Source organism: Rhea americana, unplaced genomic scaffold, assembly GCF_003343005.1.
Source record: "Rhea americana isolate MKP2758 unplaced genomic scaffold, rheAme1 scaffold_143, whole genome shotgun sequence".
NCBI lineage: Eukaryota > Metazoa > Chordata > Aves > Rheiformes > Rheidae > Rhea > Rhea americana.
The window spans coordinates 722,159-742,198 of NW_028185517.1; the positions used below are offsets into that span (position 1 = coordinate 722,159).

At 44.5% G+C, this 20,040-nt stretch overlaps 1 protein-coding gene across 1 annotated transcript in view; it reads right to left on the reverse strand.

The window, feature by feature from the left end:
• The window catches only part of LOC146599220 (tyrosine-protein phosphatase non-receptor type 11-like), a 44,005-nt gene that overhangs the window by 13,839 nt on the left and 10,126 nt on the right, over nucleotides 1-20,040 (reverse strand). Inside the window, exons 2-3 of the mRNA XM_085298956.1 lie at nucleotides 12,832-12,954; nucleotides 1,282-1,476 (exon numbers count right to left, since the gene is read on the reverse strand). Of these exons, the coding sequence (XP_085155082.1) occupies nucleotides 1,282-1,476; nucleotides 12,832-12,954 (318 nt within the window). The remainder of the gene's footprint in view (nucleotides 1-1,281; nucleotides 1,477-12,831; nucleotides 12,955-20,040) is intronic.

The following is a 20,040-nucleotide window of genomic DNA, read 5'->3' on the forward strand; positions in this document are numbered from 1 at the left end:
ACAGGTCTGTTTGAGTTTTACTGCTGCAGAGAGCAGGATAGACCAGCTCTTGTGGGGTACTTCAGAGCCTGCTAACAACACGGCTGCTGTTGAGGCCCAGGTCTTGGACTGCTATTCTGACGCATCCTGCTATATTCGGACACCAGTGTCATTTCATATATTTAGAGGACTCGGACCCTTTCTCCCCTCCCTTCTCCTTGATGCCACTAGATGTATGGTCTGGAAAAGAAACCTTTAGGGAGCTTACTTGTCAAACCAGACTTTGCTTGGCGGGAGAAGTGGGGAAAACCCAGCTGAAGGGAGTTTCCACTTTTCCAAAGTTTCTGCTGATGTTAGCGGCTGCCTGTCCACTTTTCACGCTGCAATCTAGAATGAGCAAAGAAATCTTCCTGGCAGCAAGGGAGCGCATGAGCTGGAGGGACTTCCCAGCCCCTTGGCTGAGCTGGTTCACATGATAGCGTGAAAGGGAGCGCCTCTGCTCCATTTCAGGAAGTGAGACTGCAGCTTTGACTTGTCCTGGCTGCTAAAGTTAGAGTAATTAGGGTCCTTCCATGGCATTACCACCTGCCTGCCATTTCTGTTTCCAACCCAGCAAGTCAGCTGCAGCATATGACACTGGGGAAACTGAGGGGGAGGAAAGGGAAAGAAGGTATCATTAGAGTGTCATGAGTGAAGGAGGGAAAAAAACAGGTCACTAATGGGCTGGGGGAAACATCCTGAAGCAACCAGAGGTGAGCTGCATTTTACAGTGAGTCAGAAAGACATCCCTGCCCCTGGAAGACAACAGGGTGTCACCACCGGTATGAACAGTGGTTACAGACCTAAATGGGATGGAGAAAAAAWTTTTTTCAGGGCATTTCTATGTAATATTCCACAGGCAGACACAAGTCACTTGCATGTGTTTAGTTTATTTTAAAACCAAAGCCAAATGGACTACACTTACAGGACTGTTTGCAGGCAGGTGGACTGACTTGTGCTGCATATGTTCCACGCTGCCTGGAAGCTACAGCAAGCTTATCAGCACATGGTGACACTGCACAAGTATCACTAACGTTTTCTAGCCAGATTCTGGTCATCTCTGAGTGCAGCGTAGTTATGGAAAAATATCCCAGAGACCTGCAGCTTTTGGATCACAAAAGCTAAATCACAGAAGAGCACACGCTGTTTCAGGCTCCTTTCCAAACCCRGGCTGGGTGCAGCAGTAGGTTCTGAGCCAGCTCGGAAGACAGTATCACCRTGTGGGAAGTATCAGGAGAGGTTGTTGGGGCCATGTAAGCTTACCTCTCTGAGGTGGGGTCCTGGCAGTTCAGAGGGTATTTCAGCTCAATGATATTGCTGTTCTTCTCCCTCAGCAGCCCCTGCTGCTCTGTGTAGTACTGCACCAGCTCTGCAAGGGTGGCAAACTTCTCCCCTCCATACAGGTCATAGTAATCCCCTGTGTTCTGGATCTTAATGTGTGTCACCTCATCGTTTCTCCTGAGGAAGGCAGGCAAACACAACAGTGTAAGCACGAGAGAATGGAAACCAGGAGAGAAGTAGCACCAGTGTTCAGAGTCCAGCTGCATCTAGAACAATACCTACCTGTTTAAATTACACCATGCAATCTCCATTCACTCGGATACTGCTCGTGCTAACCACGCTTCTACAGGTAGGGGTAGGTACGGAAATTCTTTGGCCAAGGTTATTCAGCCAAGAATTGAATCTCTGCTGCTTAAGCTTCCAGCCCACTCTGCCTCAGAGACAGCCTCACACAGAGGAGGTGAATAATTCATTCTTTGCCATCTCCTCTACTTCCTAAACCACTTTTCTTCTTGGCCAGATGAGGTTGTGATCTGACTGTGGTTTACAGTGAGCTCTTCTGCACAATATCACCTAATTAGTTTAAAAAACAGCAACAGTCTTACAAATCAATAAGTTGTCTAGCATTCAAAAGCCTGTTTTCCCCCTCTGTAAACAGTATAGAAAGTGTTAATGCATTCTCCTCCTCCCCGCAGTGCCCCTCCACAACCCAAAAGGGTATATGGRTGGGATATTCATCAGCTTTCTCCAACAGCCCCCTTACTCCTGGAAAGCCCAGCCTCCCTCTTCAGAAGGCCACTCTAACTTTCCAAGAGGCAAGTTAATGGCATTTTAAATGCACTTAGCAGCAGCCCCCTCTGAGCCTGGGAGACGTGGATGGAAGCCCAGTGCTTGATGGATGAGCTGGGTCAGAGATAGATTTGTAAATCTGGTTAAAAAAAAAAAAAAAAAGAGAGAGAGAGAAAGAGAGAGAGAGAGAGAGAGAGAAGGGGGGGGAGAGAAATTTGCCCATGCTAAGCTGCTCACAGCCTCTTTCAATTGTTGCCAAAGCAACCATGACAGTGAGATGCAGGAGGCTCGAAGTGGTACTGGCAGCACATCAGGTCAGACAAGAACAACCATTTTGTAGAGTGTGAAATTAGAAAGGCTGCAGTGGTTTGTGCACAAGGTTAAGCGGAAGGAGGAGCTAGATCCAAAGGAGAGCCTCTGGGTCTCTCACGAGCAGTACTACCACCCATTTTAGTAATCTTTCTGGAGCAGAGTACAGCCTCATGGCAAGACTGGCAATACAGTAAAAGACTGGATCACTGGATGGTATTGGGTATCTGGTTCCAGCTCCACAAAACCATCTGTTGTTTAGTTCCCTTTAACTAGAGGTACCACCTCCCKTGCAATCTGGACCCTACTTCTTGATTTCAGAGAGCCCTCAAATGGACCTCCAAATGCAAGTGTTGGCATAAGGCTTTGTCCACCTTTAGGGATGCTGGCGGAGCTGCAGGAACACAACCAGACYGTATCAGCTCTGGGCCTGGATGTGCAGAATAGACTGCGTGCTAGCATCATTTCATCATGCTCAYCTATTGATAAGTTTCCTGGTGTCGTGCTAATTCTGCATAGGGTTTGCAGTGGTGTCATTATATTTAGACACCTTGTGCAAATTCCTCTAGTCTAGACAAGCAGTTGGAGCGACATCAGGGCAGCTGAATTCTCCTCTGCTGGAGGTGACTGAGCTGCTTCTGTCCTGCCTTGCACATGTGAAAGACTCACATGGCTCCTCAGGTAAGGAGGGTAATGATTTCTAGTTCTCATGACTTCCTCCACAGTACCTCCCCTTAAAAACTATGCTGAACTATGCAATACAATGGCTATTGAAAGYTCACCCCAGAGGACTCTGCTGACTTTGCAGGAGCTCCCTCTCCTGCAAGGTCTGCTGTGCTGCCTAGGAGCAGGAGCACCAGATTCAGGGAACTCAAGGCTGTACCTCTGTAGCGCTGTGGGATGGCTCGTGAAGAGTGCATGGAGCACAGAGAGGCACAGGATCCAGGTCACTACCATCCCTGGGATGCACTCAGGTTACCTTGAGGTCTGACTGCCTTTACATAAACTACTGCCATGTATTTTGCGATTTCCACACATTTCTGGCTTTTTAATGGTTGTGACTTCTGGCATCTGAGGTGTTTATTTGTCTTGTGAACATGCAGACTAAACACTGACTGTCCAATGAGACGTGCTAGAGTAAACTTATCTGGTCACAGCAACAGAGCAACAGTAGGTCAGTGACAATATGCGGCCAGGCTGGGATTGGGCAATGAGACCTCTCTGTGCTGAGCCTCCCATAGCCCAGGGAAAAACATCAGTAGTAGTGCGCTAACACAGCAGCTGTGTGCTCCTCCTTCAGGCCTACCTCCACTAGAGAAATGACTTTAAATAATCCAACTGCAACGCTCAGCCCCATTCAAGCAACTCTCCCTACATAGCACACAGCTCTTCCCAAAACACTGTCTGGGCAGATGGCATTATCCCCATTTACTCCATCCCACCTGCCTAAGAGGATCTTGTCAATGTAGAATCAATAATTCTAGTCTGTAGTTGTACAGCTGTTCTTGCACGCTTTTCCTGACTTGGGTAGGACATTGAGGTGATTTCAAATTAGTACTAATTCGGTAGAGCCCACCAGAGTGCAAACAGCCTGACAGTATCCATAGCGTTACCATCACCATGCATTAGTAACCTACAAAACAGCAGTGGACTAGTGAACARGCCTGAGCAGCAAAATCTGGATCAGGATCTCGAATAGTCACTCTACACTTGACAAATAGGTCTCAGAAATAGAACCCAATCATACATGGGAGAAAAAACTCTGATGAGAGCCACTTTATGTTTTTAGTGAGACACAGTTAGCTTTTCCTGGTACGTACGTCAAGTACAGTTCAGATCTGGCTGCCATGTCAATTCCAGCTGTCCTATGAGCAGAGACTTCAAAGTTTGGCAGCATCTGCATCTAGGGTAGGCACAGCACTCACTAGAAGGAAGTTGTTTGTGAAATGCAGGTCCTGGTCAGGGCACTGATGACAATGCCTCCTCTCCAAGAGGAGCTGGCATGTGGAGAGCTCTGGCCATTCATGCCAGCAGCTGGACATGAAGAGCCTTTGTGCAGAACAGAAGGCACCAGACACATACTGCGTTTTTGCCATTTGGCCAGAGGCTCAAAAATTCTCTTCTTTCCACAGCTCCCCCCCCATCCCAACCCCATTGAAGACCTACAAAGGCTCAGTTCACAGAACTCTTCTCCCACTCCCTCCCCCCCTCAAAGGCCTTCTAGCACTTCAGGAATTAAAAGCAAAGAGAAAAATCAGGGTCATTTATCCCATGAGCCCTCAAGGTCAAGCTAAGCACAAAGGCCATTGACTGATGCCTATTTCCCTCCATTTCTTCTCCAAAGCTTGCGTCAACTCTGTAGCTCTATGCTGGGTAGCAGAACTGGATTCCACATAACAGCATCCACAAAAAAGTGTCCTCAGTGCACTGCCTGAGGAAAGAAAGCACTATGCCCAAATACTCAGCTGCTTTGTGACTGAAGGCATGGCTACCCTCTGACTAAAACAGACAGTTCTTGTACATGGATGCAGCACTGTTTGCTGGTGGAAGCTGGCTTCTTTGGTAGCTTTGGAGATAGTCAGACAAGTGATGGCTGCCTCCATTCTCAGCTAAACTTCTTTTCACCACCAAACTTAATTGCAACCATCTATAGACTTTCAGCAGAGATCAGGGTGGCTTTGCGTTTGTGCTACAGGAACAGAAAAAAATCCTGCTCCGCAAAGTGGATTGTGTGAACAGGTATGAGGAATTAAAAAGGAAGAAGTTGGATTTGCCTTTTTATTCTCATTACGCAGATGGACAACTCTAACCCATAGAGACAAAGGGGCTCTTGCAAGGTGTCCCAAAGATAAAGGCAAAAGCTAAAACCTGAAACTAACCTTCCAAGCCACACATTAGTCCCACTTTTTTTCACAAAGCCATCCTTGCTTGCCATCCCCCCCCTCCCCTCCATCACTCCTTCAACATAGGAAATATGTGCCATGGTAGAAAGCCCTGCTGAAAACTATTCTATGCATTTTTCAATACGCAGGAGTATAGGTGACTGCTAACATTCAGGAGCAATTTTATACCACGTTCAGGATAATTTGGAAGAAACTAATTCACCACCACCCAATACCATCAGCTATAGAATGAATCATGTTTCCCAAGCCCCTACACTGCACACATTAAATACAAAATGAGAACATTTGTTGAAATTTGTTGAAACGGTTATTCCTTTTACAGTACAAATAAAACAAGTCTTTTCCAAACAGCACAACTCCCTTGCTAGATATCCAYGAATCTTTCTAGATCCAAAAATTTCCGGGTGGTGAATCTGAATCTAATGTTTTCAGTCCATGCTGCATTRTCTAACAGTGTAGCTGCAAACTGCTGTTCTTTGCAATGGAATACAGTTAACAAGAAGGGCTCGCAAAACAAAACAAAAMGAAATCCCACTGTTTGTCACTGAAGGCAGAAGAACTGCTTTAAATGTCAAAAATACATTTGCCTCTTGCATCCAAAAAAAACTGTTAGTCATGCATTTTCTCTGCCTGTGTCAGGCAGCCAGAAAACCTAGAACCTCACAGTATGCATGAGTGACCCCTTCCCCCCCAAACCCCAAAGCAGACCAGGAAGAGCCTCCCACAGGGCTTAGAAGCTTGGCTGAATATTTGATTACAATCACACAATTGTCTGGGCTCACAGAGAAAACTTACTCTCTACCAATACAAAAAGACAAAAATCAATTCATATTTGCATGCATTTTCAGAGGTATGGCCAAGAGAATTCTAGGGATCAAGTATGGATTTCAAAAACTTCATGCCATGGCATATGGCTAGATGTCAGCTTAGATTCGTGACTGTCAGCACAAAGCAAGTCAGCTCACTGCCTGAGCCCTGCTACACACCTAAGATATCCAAAGTAGAGCAGCTATTTCAACAGCAAGTTCAATGATTGAATGGATCTTTGGATCCAAATGGATCCCAAGCCATCAATTTTTTTTTCTTTGGGGATGGGGGGGRAAAATACTCAGTATTTTCCTGAGGGCTCAGTACTGCTGCATCATTCATGCATTTACCATGCTGCACATTCAGGCTAAGATATCTCTCTCTAGAACCAAATTTATCTGAGATGGGAGAACACTAACTCCTAACCATGCATAAAGAACAGCCACCAAATGTGGCCATCAGTGCTATGAGAGAACCTCAGTATTGAAGGGATAGAGTTAAAAGCATCTCTTCTTAAAGAGTCCACCACAGCAGTCCAAGTTGGTGAAGGGTCACTTGCAGTATCTCCATTTTAGCCACAGTTTGTCAGGCCCTGAGACAACAGCTGTGTTCTAGTACATGGATGTAATATGCTCAACTGGCAACAGCAGCACTTGGCTTTCTGCTCACCATGGTAACTTGGACAAGCATCACCCAATTTAGGCACAAATAGGCTATCCATTAGACAAACATCACAAGGCCTGAGTCAGTCTGAGCCAACGAAAAGAGGATATGCGAGGGGGGTGGGGGAGCTAAGGATTAGCCAGGCATCACCTGCTCTCAGGTCTTTCATCTCAGAAAGCCAGAGAGACTAGGGTGGGCATCCCTTCCCRCCTCACACTTCCCAAATGCTGTACATGACAACAGCAGACATCAGAGCACTCTGCTTCCTGCTGCAGGGAGCAGGGATCATCCAAACTCTCAGACATGTCACAGAGGCTCCTTGGGAAGGCTCCGAGCATTCCCTGATCACACATGCCCCAGCCCGAAGGCCCACAGAAACTGCTGAAGTGACTCAGCAATGCCTTAGGAGGTGATGCACTTGCACACAGGTGTGTTAGGAGCTCTGGAAGACATAGGACATCCAAGTACTCAGTGAAGTCATACACTGRCACTGTTTCCCTACGGGCACTTATGCTTTTTGCATTCCTGAAGGTGCTACCTGCCCCAGGCATAAACACCCAGTCTTCTGCCAGATTCTCCCAAAGCAAAGCCTCTTGTAGCCTAGAAATGGATGTGAAGCACACACCATTTGCCTATCATCTGCCATCAAAAGGAGGCTTTCAGACTCCCTCACCATGCCAAATGTGTAAACAACAACAAATGTAAGTATAAGACAGAGGTATCTGTTAGCAATACATCTCAGGCTGAACTATCTCCTTCCAAATAAATTCAAGTCATCCCAAGACAAAAGACAGACTTAGTTGCTAGAGGAGAATGTGCTTTCTTAAGGGAAAGACAGTCCTGTGATGAAAGCACTTGGTCAAGATTTGATGATCTGATTGCTGTTCAGTGCCTTCTCAGACTCCCAAGGTGACTGTGGAGTCTTCATTTGTTTCCTAACTCTAATATGAAGTCAGTACTTCCTTAGCTGGCTGGCCTAGCTTGGAAAAGGCAGCATCAGGGTTTGTCTCTCATTAAGCATTTGTACTACATTATAGGGCCTTAATAGGGCTAGTATAAGTGCTATTATGATGAAGCACAAGGAAAATTGTTTTTGAAAAAAACCTCTTCCAAGACTTCAGTTCTTTTCCAGACCCAAATTTCTTCCTTCACCCCATCTGTATTGTCTGCAGGCAGCAATTCAACCACTGCAAAATATTTATAGTATTGATTTACTCCTTTTAGCAGGRTCTATATTTTATAGGACATAAAGTCCTCCTCAGTTACATGTCTCAACCTGCACCTAAAGAGTATTTGTGCAGCCTTTTGCAAAAAATAAAAATAAAAACCAAACAAATAAAAAAATCCAGTTAAGAATAGGGATACCACTCTGGGAGACAGTGCAATTCTTTAATAAGATTTTGTTACCCAAAAGCACTTTTTATTGCATCCCATGAACCAAGATAAGATMTGTTTCCGTAAATTGTGACTGAATTACCAAGTACATAGGGTCTCTAACAGATAGTTCTCAACTGTCTTGGCACTTGCATTAGTGCTGTGGCAACAGACCAAGAACCACTTAAGCAGACTTTCAACATGTCTTTTYCTTTTGTTCAAGCTATTTACCCAGACCTGGCCAAACCTGCAAGAAGTTGCTCACTTTCTTCATAAGCAATTCTAAATATTTGGTCTTTGGAAAACATTCGCTGGCCGATCCAGGCTGAAGGCCTGACACAAAGGACATTCCCTATGTGGCCTCCTACATTTCTCCCCAACCTTCACTTTCAAAAGGAGGCTTGTTCTCTTCAGAGTCAAGTTTAAAATTTGGAAGACTGACTATCAAAGGCAAACCCAGTACCAGCTCTTTCTGGAAAGGGAGGTGCAATATTGCATAGAAGACAGAAGGCTGTTATAAAAGCTGCCTTGTCTATCAGGACTGCAACATGCAAACAAACTCTGCTTGCACCCACCAAAAATTCCCTGACCAATGGGCTCTGCTCCCAGCATCCAGAAGAGCTTCCATAACAATCCTGCAAGCCCAGTTCCAGTTTACAGCCCCTTGCAGGTTGAAAAGCTAAGGCATTCCTGGCATTACTCATAAACAGCCCCTTTCAGTGCCAGTTTTGTGAGCCACTTCAAAGAAAGCATTAAGTGTTGAAGTGCTGTCAGATCCTTGGGCARTCATCACTTCTCATAACCTACAGAAGCCAATCCCTGCAACGAGGAACATCACCCACATTAACTGATCCAATGACGCAGAGCTATCTTATTATCTGAGTTGTGGCAACACTGAAATACCTCCAAAAGAGAGCAGTGCTGCAGCAACCGCATAGAACCAAAATGAGATAGCTCATGTGTAGGCACAGTGGATACTACTTCTGCCTCACTCCATCATCATTATACTTTAGTTGAAGTTGCCAGATCATTTTCCTTCCTGATCTGTTCCACATTTGCTGGAGTGCCCAGAGAATGAGATAAAACCAGCCAATAAATCCAAATTAAGTAGCTAGTATTGACACACCACCATCACACCAAAGACTTCGCAGAAACACAGCCCTCTTGGCACTGGACTACAGCAAGTGCATCTCACCTTCTAGGTGGAATGAGCTATTGTACCCATCTGCAAAGATGCCCCAAGAAGGATCACGTTTCAGAAGAAGGACTGATGAAAGCAGCCGCAAGAACCTGGAGATGGCCAACTAAAAACTGCCAGCAGTTTGGACTCCAAGCCAAGAATTTTTCMAAAAGCTTTTTCCTATTATTTTAAGGCCAGAAGAAATATCATTCATTCCTTAACCATATCATGTCCTCTCCATGTGGCTTGCCTCTTTCTCTTAAGGACTGAAAAACCCAAAGCCCTGTGAAGGCTATTTGCTGCAATAGTAAAGGCTAAAAGAGTACACAAAGGGGAACAAAAAAAGGGGAAGGTAGACACAGACTTTTGTGGAAACCTTCCCATAACTTTTATAATATTAGTTCCTAGCCTCTCTTCAGGGACACACATCTGGATGTGCACCAGCACACAGGTCACTCGGTGTGTGGTCTGGTAAGCCAAAACTCAATTTCTAGCTTTCTTTTCAGCCCACATCCTCCCTGCAATTAAATGGAGCTGCCTTTTCCCTCACTGGTTTTCAGACATCCTTGAAGAAGTTGAAAGGGGGTTGGAAAAAGGAGGAAGAGGCTTTGGCTGTTTTCCTGAAGATGCTTTCTCCCACAGATACCTCGATTTTGAGTGCTTTTTAAAAGGTATTTGTGTTGTTTCCTTTAAAAGCCTTTTATTTCTGGAAAAGAAAATGCATACATGCATATACACATACATACACACATACACATATATAGAGCCCTGTCCAATGCAGAGACAATTTTTGTCAGATAATGCATTGTTTCATCTGTATCTGTGTGTAATGTAAAGGAAAAAATGGGAAAACAGAAGGAGGACAACAGCCCCAGTTTTCAGCTTTCGCAGCACTAAGCTACTCATTCCGTACTCTATTGCAGCTCTAGTTGCATCACATTGCTCTGTTCCATGACTTGAGACAAGAGTTGYCCTATACGCTTGGGTGTGGAAACTTTGCTTGGAGACAATATCTGGTTAGGTAGAGCAATTTTGCCCTAGCTTCATCTGAGCAACATGCTCTTGACCCCCAAATAAGCATTTTTTAACGTGCTTTCCTGAAAACATGGTATGTGTCACAGCTTTGGCTTGCTTAGACTTACCACTGTTTGTTCATGAGAGTTGGTCAAACTTTCTACCGGTCAAAAATGTGCCAGTGGGTTGTGGTGGTAATGTTTAATTCTATAATATTAAGGTAAGTTGTATGGCTCCACTTGTAACTTACATCTCTACTGCAGGGCAATATCCATGCATTAAGCGTGCTAATTGGCTTAAGCTTATGATGAAAACAATACTGTTATTAAACATTTACTGCAATGCAAAGGTGTCCCTAGAGGAGGAAGTGGTCCAGGATCCCCTCTGATAATCTGACACTCCTTTCCCCTAATCTCTCTGCCTTCTGCCACAGAGAAAGGAGTAAATAAATAATGGCAATAAAAACAATGCTTTGGAGCTCCTTGGCCAGCAGTGGCTGTTTTACTGGAGGCCAATTTTTTATCCACTCAGTCTTAGCACATGCCACAGTTGGTACAGGGGAGGCCATGGATCAGGGCAGGTGAAAGGTGACAACTGCAACAGCAGAAACAYGGACTGTGACTGAGGCGCAGGGCTAGAGCTGGAGAAGAAAATTATGCAGAGTTATGGAAAGACTCCRCAGCACAAGGCACAAACGCAGTAATGCAGGTGTGGGAGTTGGCTCTCCCTGCAGAACAATTTATCTTGCTATTTCAGAGTAATTATGCTGCTAGTTGGGTATCTTTCCACATCATGACACTGTTGCACAGGCAGGACCTGCACCTGGGCTTGCGTGTTGCCTGGCTGAGCAGGTGCTGTCAGTACTTCACTCGATGATCAGACAACATCCTGACTCGCAAAATTACGTGGAAAGAGACACTAAGCTCACACCAAGACAACCCCATCTAACACATATTCCCTTGCTGTCATAACTTGCTCAAGGCAGCTCTGTGTGACTAAGTATATTTTCCATTCTAATTAGACCGTATTTCCTGTCTCTCTCATTAACTCACAGTCACTTCTGACTGCAAGATTATGGGTGAGCTAATGAAGTCAGATCCAAACACTCTCCACCTTGCCAACACACAGAAAAAGCTATTTTTTTCCCYTGTTGCCTTGCTCCACAACAGGAGGTCTGTGCTGCCTGATGGGCAAGGGCTTTGCCTGATGGGTTTTACTCCTCAATACAAAAGGCAGCACATAATAAATAAGGTTCCAAATACTCCCAAATACTCGCTCTTGCCAGAGCTAAGAATTGACTGCACTTTGCACACAGGGCAGAGAGGAGCTCATGTTTCCAGTCCAGAGACAAATGCAAGGGGGAAGAAATAAGGCTGAGCAACATTTCATCTGAGTGGTTAAGACAGCAATGGGAGRGTAAAGTCTTACTGACATACAGCTCTGAGCTGCAAGCAGCTCCCACACAACATGGCTGGAGGGGAAGAGGAGCACAGGAAAGGACTGGGACTCAAACACTGCTGGGTGTTGCTCACATCCTGTTAGATGTCAGCACCCTGCTAGGTGGAAATGCTCTGTCCAGTCAGTTGTTTGCACAAAGCTTCTCTAAACACAGTGTAGGTAAAAGGATGTATAAACTCAATGGAGTTTCCTAAACAAATAAGGGTTGTTTAAATTGAGAGGGGAGCAGAGATTTGTGTTACAAGTGCCTAGAGGAACCGTTGCTGAGCTATTTCCCTCCAAGGCACCAGATGGATTGCTCTCACTGAAGAAGGTCAAACCAGTGCCTTGACCACACAACCTCCCCCTTTTTATCTCAGGGACTCAGTGGTCGATGCTGCTCTGCCTCTTCCCTTCACTTCTCCTTCAGAGAGTTCTATCCTGTGCATCTGCTCCACTGTATCCTAAGTGGCTGCATTCATAAATTGCAACCCTCCTTTCCACAATTGCCTTGGTCCCAAAAGACACAAGAGCACTTTAAAGATGATGCATATGACACTGGGATGCATATGCTGGAAACTCAGCAGGCTGGTCCGTAAGTACTCTTATAGAGATGTTCCTGGGATCCTTTACAGACACAAAAAGCAAGTCTCTCACAAATGCAGCTACATAAAGTTCCTTTGAAACCAGAGAGAGATAATTAATTCCTGCTGGGATTGAACCTGCTCTCCCCATAAACCTAAGTATATATGTTATCTTTTTCCACTTATGTCAATAGGTTCAAAAATCACATTCCCCAAGCATGTAGCCAAGCCTGGCAGGATGAGCACATCTGCATCCCAGAGGGATAAGTGAGCCAGGGAAAGCGTAGCACGAAATTTTTAGCACAAACTCTGCAGTGATGGGGAGAGTCCATCTCTCCCCAGTAACTGCAAGTGGTACTACAAAGATATCACCTCTGTCCCCCTCCTTGTACATATATTAATTGGAGCAGCAAGTGCTGGAAAGTTCAGGACAGCCTCTTCTTCCAGTTCTTGTCTGCTGCTGTTTGCTTACCTGACAGAGAGAGTGAAATCTCCCGGGTTGCTTTTACTGGGCCGAGCCAGAAAGCTGCCATGGACCCCTCGGGTCAGGAGCAGCTTCTCTGCCTCGATTCCACTGATGTTGGGATGAAACCACCTGCAAGGTAGAAATGTAACAYGTGAAAGGTCAGTATGGCCTGAGCCTGAAGAAGATGCAGTCTTCCTCTCTGTGAGGCAACCAGAGAGCCCAATCTTGCCTAGCAGCATTTTGACCTTCCACCCCACCACAGTAACAGTTTTCACTCAGAAAATTCAGGTCTTCTCAGACATCCATGAAAAGGATGCATGGCAACTACTTTGCCGTCTTCTCCCTCAGCTCAAGCGTAGGCCAGAGCTCTGCGAGCTTTCCATGGTATAGATAGGTGACTACCTCTTTAAAGGGATCACCTGCTTGGGGAAATCGTTCTAACTCTTCTCAGTCCAGGTCCTATCTGACTGGCTGCCTCCCACCCAGCACCTGCCAGGTGCAAATCCTCCCTGGTGTCATACTGCTGGCAAATGAACTAGACCCAGCAAAAGGCCCGCATCTCTGAAGGAACTTGGGTCATTTCTTTAAAGGCTCCTCTGTGTGACTGGTGACAGAAGAACAACAGAAGAGCTCCAGTATCAAAAGCATTAAACCTCTTACTCTCCACAGGCCCCAGCAAGACGCCAAGCTTCAGTCTTTCAGCCTCTCCCACTTAAAGTCTGTTACAAAAAGGGGGTACACAGGCATGAGGGACAAAAGGCCTTTCTCTGAGGCTCTATCAGAGCAGAGAAAAGGCATGCTCTGATCTGTAGTATACCGAGACAGTGGCAAGCCCTTATGCTAGGAGAGGATTTCTTAAGCATCAATGCAAAAAACATTCAATGTTCCAGGATCTCCTTCTTCATCCAGTCCACAGATGATAACAAGCCCATTCCAGCCCTAGCAAAGCTAAGGCAGCTTTGACTCTTCAACTTAAGATGAAGCACCTGCTGCTGCTTCTTTTTTTTTTTCTTATTAAAAAAAAAAAACAACTCTAACTGCTTTTAGTTTAAGCCATAGTGCCACAGCCAGTCTTCGCATGAGCGCAGAGGAAGATGAACCAAACCTTGAAAATTACTGAGTCTAAAGCAAAATTTTCAGCATGGGACAAGAGCATAACCAGAGAAAGCAGCAGCAAAGGAAACATTGCTTTGCATGCTGTTGGAAAGCAACAGTGCTATTAGCATATATACATAACAGGACATACTAGAAAAGGGAAGAAGAGACAGCTCACCCTTAGGGAAAAATGTTTCATCATACTGTAGGCTACTTTAATGTAATCTTCATGTTTTAAGTGTCAAACCATCTGCTGACCTCATTTCTGATGCTATCAATTTTGATCAAGCTCTCTTGATGGAATTGCAAGAACCAGGGATTCTGTAGGCTCTAATGTGTGCTATGTATGCATACTAGGTCAATGATTTCCCAAGTAGTACCAGTTTTATGGCTTGATTTTTCAGAAACCACTGAAAAAAATTTTTCCTCCTCCTCCTATGGCTCTTTTAAGTAATCAAGTCACACAAAGAGCACTTCAAACTGAGTCACTTTGTTCTGAAGATATTCTACAGTTTCAGCTCATGCTCCAGCACATTTCTACATGAGACAGTTGCAATATTTTTCCATGAGTAGCAAAGAGGAAAAGACAAGCCACAACTAATTCTATTATGATAACAAATCTAGCCTGTTGAGTGTTTTCTGGGCAGCACTGACTGCAAGAAAAGAAGCTGCACTGGCTCAGAACTCTCCTCCAAACAGAGGACAGTCTCCTAAGTTGCTGCATGGCCCAAGGTCTGCCTTGCCACTTGGAACCAAATGACTAAAACACAACCCTTCATTTGCCACGCAAAGTAAAACGAGGCTTCTCACAAGGAACATAGCTGGAAATATTTAGTAAGTTAGTCCTTTGTATACAGCTGTCTCGTAGATCAGGCTAGCTAATTCACTGTCCTCACAAGGGGGTTACAAGTTATCTTGACTGCTGTAGAGAAATGCGCAACCCAGCATCTTGCTGCGTGCCTGCATTAGGAAATACATCCAAAGACTAAATCTACAAACATATGCTCACGCACTCATTAGAGAGTGTTTGCCTCTGAGATACACATAGAAAAGGTCAAGAAATGTATAATCTCCTCCAGAATCTGGGATTTCCTCTTTCCCAATATAAGCAAAACAGTTTTGATTAAAGATCCTTGGATACTGGAGGAAAAGAGCTCTACTAGGAAAGGGCCATAGAAACAGATGGCAAACAGGAATTCCAGCATTTCCAAGTCTTGTATTCCTGACATCACAAGAGTGACATCCTTTTATAAATCCACCATGTGCAGGGCCAGCACTTAAGTGTTTTATAAACTGCTACTGCCAGAGGAATGAATGCCTCTAATGGAGCTTAATCAAGCTCAGGGACAAGGCAAGTTTGCCCATGGCAATGCATAATGTTTTCACCAAATGCCTAATGGCGATAAAAACAGGGCAATATTGCTAAAAAGAACATAGTAGAAAAAATCTAAGGAAACATCTGTTAAAACTGCGGGATAAGAGCCCTCATAGACACATACCCATAGCCACAAGCACATCCTGGTCAYGCTGACAGCAGTGTCCTCTGAAGGATCTATGCACCTCAGAGGCTACCATGACAAAAACACACGTTTTCCCTCATCACCATATTATTAAGTACTCTCATCTAAATACTTATTGTTTTGGGATGCAGAATTTCAGCTAAAGCTAGATTTTCTTCATCTGAAAAACCTTGATAAYTTGGAAAAAGTTGTCAGTGTCAGGAAGAAGGCGGAGGTATTGGGGCTGTAAATCTCCCACAAGAAAGAATGCAACAGGGAAAAGGGTTATGTCCAACATTTCTCCAAATGAAAGGATGAGAGTTTGGAAAGAGAAGAAAATTATCCATATCCCTCTTCATTTTGCATTTCGGTAGCTTTGACCGGAGCTACAGAGTCCATTAGCATCAGTTCATTTTAGCATCCTTCTCTCTGTAAAAATGCTCCAAGGGATTAGGGAGCACTTGCAAACTAGCTGTAAAACTTTAAGAGTGGGACAGTAATGTCGGCTAAGTGGCAAGGGAGAAGCATGTCAGGATCAAATTTGGGGGCCTGTCAACTTTGATGCTGTCTTTGTGTCACTAAAACAGAAACTTAAATGCTAAATGCCCTTTCCCTTAATCACTCCCACTGCTTGGAAAGGAACCAATTCATACAAGCATACACAGGCAGCTTGCTATTTAGCTTGCAAGAAATAAACAAAGAGCTGAGGAGAAACCTCTGCCGCCTGCGCTAAGAGAAGAGGGCGGAAAGGCTCATTTCCAAATTCAACAGCAAAGAAAAAGGCAAACAGCCCTCCACAAACTCAAACACCTCTCCCATGAATTTCCAAAACAAAGCAACCCTCCCTGCACAGTTCAGCTTCTGAGGGCCATGYGCTGGTGGGAATGTATTGCTTGGCACTGCCTCACGCAGGGCACCTTCTTGAGCCAGGGAACACGCTACAACACAAAAGGGACAGTTTTAAATTTAAGGTCATCTCCATTTGGGCATTCCAGTCTGAAGTGGAATGTCTTCCCCACAGGTGCTTTTCTGCCTGCATCATGTGGCTATTAAAAAACAAAACAAAAAAGTCTCTGAAGTTTTGATGCCTCAACTGCTTGCACAACTCAAACAACTAGATGCGACTTAAAATCCACCTCTCCCATTCAGTATATTCTGCCAAACTACTTCCAGGTCTCGACTCACCCCTTGTTCCTGTAGACAGTGGATTTAAAAACAATAGCAAAACCCAGCTAAAACAGGATTCAAGGCTCTTTCCTTATGCCACATCCTACTAACTCAATGTACACAGAGAACTTGCCTGTTATAGAGCTCTCTGCTGCTTCATCCCATGAGTGAAGTCACAGCTGCCACTGCCATTACGTATCCTTTTCTCAATATAGCTTATTTTGTTCCTCGCCTGCAGTAAGCTGTATTTGCACAAAGCATCTTTAGAGCCATTTTTCGCTATAGATTTTTACTGAAGTACATTTGTTGGTATGCAAAACCAACCCACAACACAGCAGCTGAGAAGAAAGCACCGACCCACACATCCCTCACTAGGGGAAGATACTAAAACCTGCAGACAGACAGAAAGCCCCACCTGTTCCAGCCTGCACACTCTGGCCATGTATYGGAGGAACTAGCACCACTCATGTACAGCTGAGCCCAGGACTTTGATTCAGACCTTTGGACACATGGATTCTTCATAGGGAGATCAGTAATACTCTGAGAAGGAAAGCAGAATAAAAGGGAACCAACTGCCTAGAAAAATAGAAAAGATTAGTATCATGCCATTTTTTTCAATGGCAGTAAGCGGCAAGCGTTATTGTGCAGTAGGTCATTCAGGCAACCATTCAATTGTTAGGGCTTTTTGTAGAATTGAGTCACCTCTAAAGAATTGCGTTAAATAAATAAGAGTGAGGAGCTAACAACTTTTCATCCCTGCTTCTACAAGTAAATATACATGGTCTACTTCAGGCAATACTGCTTTCCTGCAGAGAAATGAATTCCCCTCCATGATTCATTCAAAAACACTAAAATTTTAAAAAGCACAAAAAGCAAAACAAACCAAAGAAATACATCCTCAAGTGCCATTCAGGAACCAAAGGCATACAAACCTACAAAGAAATGTATTAAAATAGATAAAATATTAAGACTTGCATGCAGCATGTCTCCAGCACAGACTAGAAGAAAGATATTGCTTGGGCCCCGTACGTAAGGAAAAAGAGTATGATTCAGTCAGGACGGAAATCAACACAGCATGGCGGGAGAGGGCTCTGCTTAGATTTCAGATCAGTCTGACTAATACAGCAGAGTGTGCACATTCAAAAGTGGAAAGAAAGGTCTGACAATCACAAGAATGCCTGAAAGCCCTTTCTGAGAAACCTGGAATGACTAAGGGTATTGTGGAAGTGACAACCACTGACATGATATTCACTCAACATCACTTTCCTTGCAGGCAACCCCACAAAACGTCATCCCTAGCTCTTAACTTTGCATCAGCTCTTCATCAACTCTTGCACTCCACACACTCACCTCCACCAACAGCCCTCACTGAAAAGCTTCCCACCAACAAGACCACCTTGTGCAYACCTAGAAATGGTCCCATTTCACCACTCAAATCTAGGCACAGGTCAGACAAAGGCAGATCAGTTTCTCTAGTGGGGATTTACCCACTTAYGTGAGAGGGCAAATCTTAGACAGATGCCAGCCCCAGGACTTCCCCCACCCATGCACTGTAATAAATGCCAACTGATGCAATGGCTACAAACCCTTCCTGATCCTGTGGACATTGAGATAAGCAATGGTGGAGACATGGCTCCMAGATCCAGGCAAATCAGGTCGAAGGAAGTCTGGTTTCAGAACAGTCCCTTGGGCAAGAGTAACGTTCCAGCTAAAGCTCAGAAAAGGAAACCTTCCTCCTTGTTAAGAATTATTTGATAATTTCTCTTAATAAAAGAGTTGTCCCTTCCATACAGTGTTACTCATTTCCTCCCTAAAATGAGCAGGAAATGCTTTTGTTCTGCTGAAATTCATCCTTGTGCCCTTGTCTTGGAATAAAACTTAATTAGATAGCTGAACAACACTGTTACCCCTCAGAAATCAACAAAATACGGCATTTTTAAAAGCCTAGCTGTGAATCTTGGCATTCTGAACAGCTTTAGCAASTAACTAAAGAATAAAAAGCACCTAACTTGAAATGATACTTAAGAGGCCACTGTGGAAGCAGGGTGCCAGCATCTTGCAGATGAATTCTTGAACATGACTATGTTTGAGGTATCACAGAGGGATACAGCTCCCAGCTACCACTTACAGTGCTGTTGATTCCTGAAGATCCTTTAAGCTGTAAGTAAACAATAAAGTTTCTAAGTAAGTTCCCAAAAGGAGATGGAAGCAAGTTATTCCAGATCACCGTCTCTTCTTCTTCCACTAGCCCTACCTCAGGCTGCTCAAAGAAGGAGCAACTTACATCTTGTGCAAAAAAACCTGCCAACTGAATTGGCTACCGAGAYTCATAGGCTGGCAGCTCTCCCCAAGACATACACAGAACGTCTGTCCCAGAATACTGTACACATGGAAAGCCATGGTCAGCCCCAGAGACTTGAAATTAATTGTCAGAGTTCTTGGGAACAGCATGCACTCTGACTTTCACTGTACTTATTCTGGAGTGTCCCCCCCGCCCCACTCCCTGTAGAAGGGAGCCAGTACAAGGGGCCCACCTACTGCAGCCCCACTGRAGCCTGGGTACAAACACTTGCAACAAGCCTTGGATGCAGAGATGAATTTAGTCCAACATGAGCAAGAGAGTTAAGAGAAACAGCAAATCTTCTCTTTTTTTTTTATTAAGCTTGGAAATGATCAAAGCAAATCTAACCCAAGAGTCATGACACCTACACATTCCATTTACTATTAGCACTGTTTGGTCCTACACAGACACTAACCAAGCAAGCTGAGGCAGTTGAAGGAACTGCAAAATGGGGAGGAGGGGACCAACTGCCAGTCCTCTCCTCTGCTATGGTGAAGACTCATGRGACTCTCCAGGACTCAGTGTTCACAGTAGATGCTGTTGATACAGAGCAAACAGACCCACAGGCTCCCCAGCCAGAGACATCCCTCCTCCCTCCACAGTGTAGGAAGGACAGGATATGGAYTCTGCCCTTAAAGGCAACCAAATGAGTAACTGAAGTATCTTCTAGCAGCAAAATGAGGAGGCTGACTTGTGAGAGCAGGAGCAACCCAGTCCTTCGCAAAACCAGGTTTCCTGTTCAGCAAATAGGAAGAAATCTTTAAGAGCTGCTCCAGATACCTATTACAAGGGAACGTAAACGCCCGGTGTTTGCACACAAATCAGTGAGTCATTGGTGTTCACATCTTCATTGAAAGCTGTTCTACAAAGGCATGTCTGCATATAAAGCATTTCTCAAACCTKACAGAGCTGCAATGGCCTCCTTTGCTGTCTCTAGGCTGGTTCAATTCAAAGCCCATCAGAAGACTCATTATACCAAGTATATACTCAAGGGAATGCGTTAAATAAATATACCCTGCAAACTATTCAATTCTAGATGCAGGTAAATATTTTCATTTTCCTAATTAGTAATTAGCATCATGACAGTTAACTGTGCCAGTGCAAAACATCTAA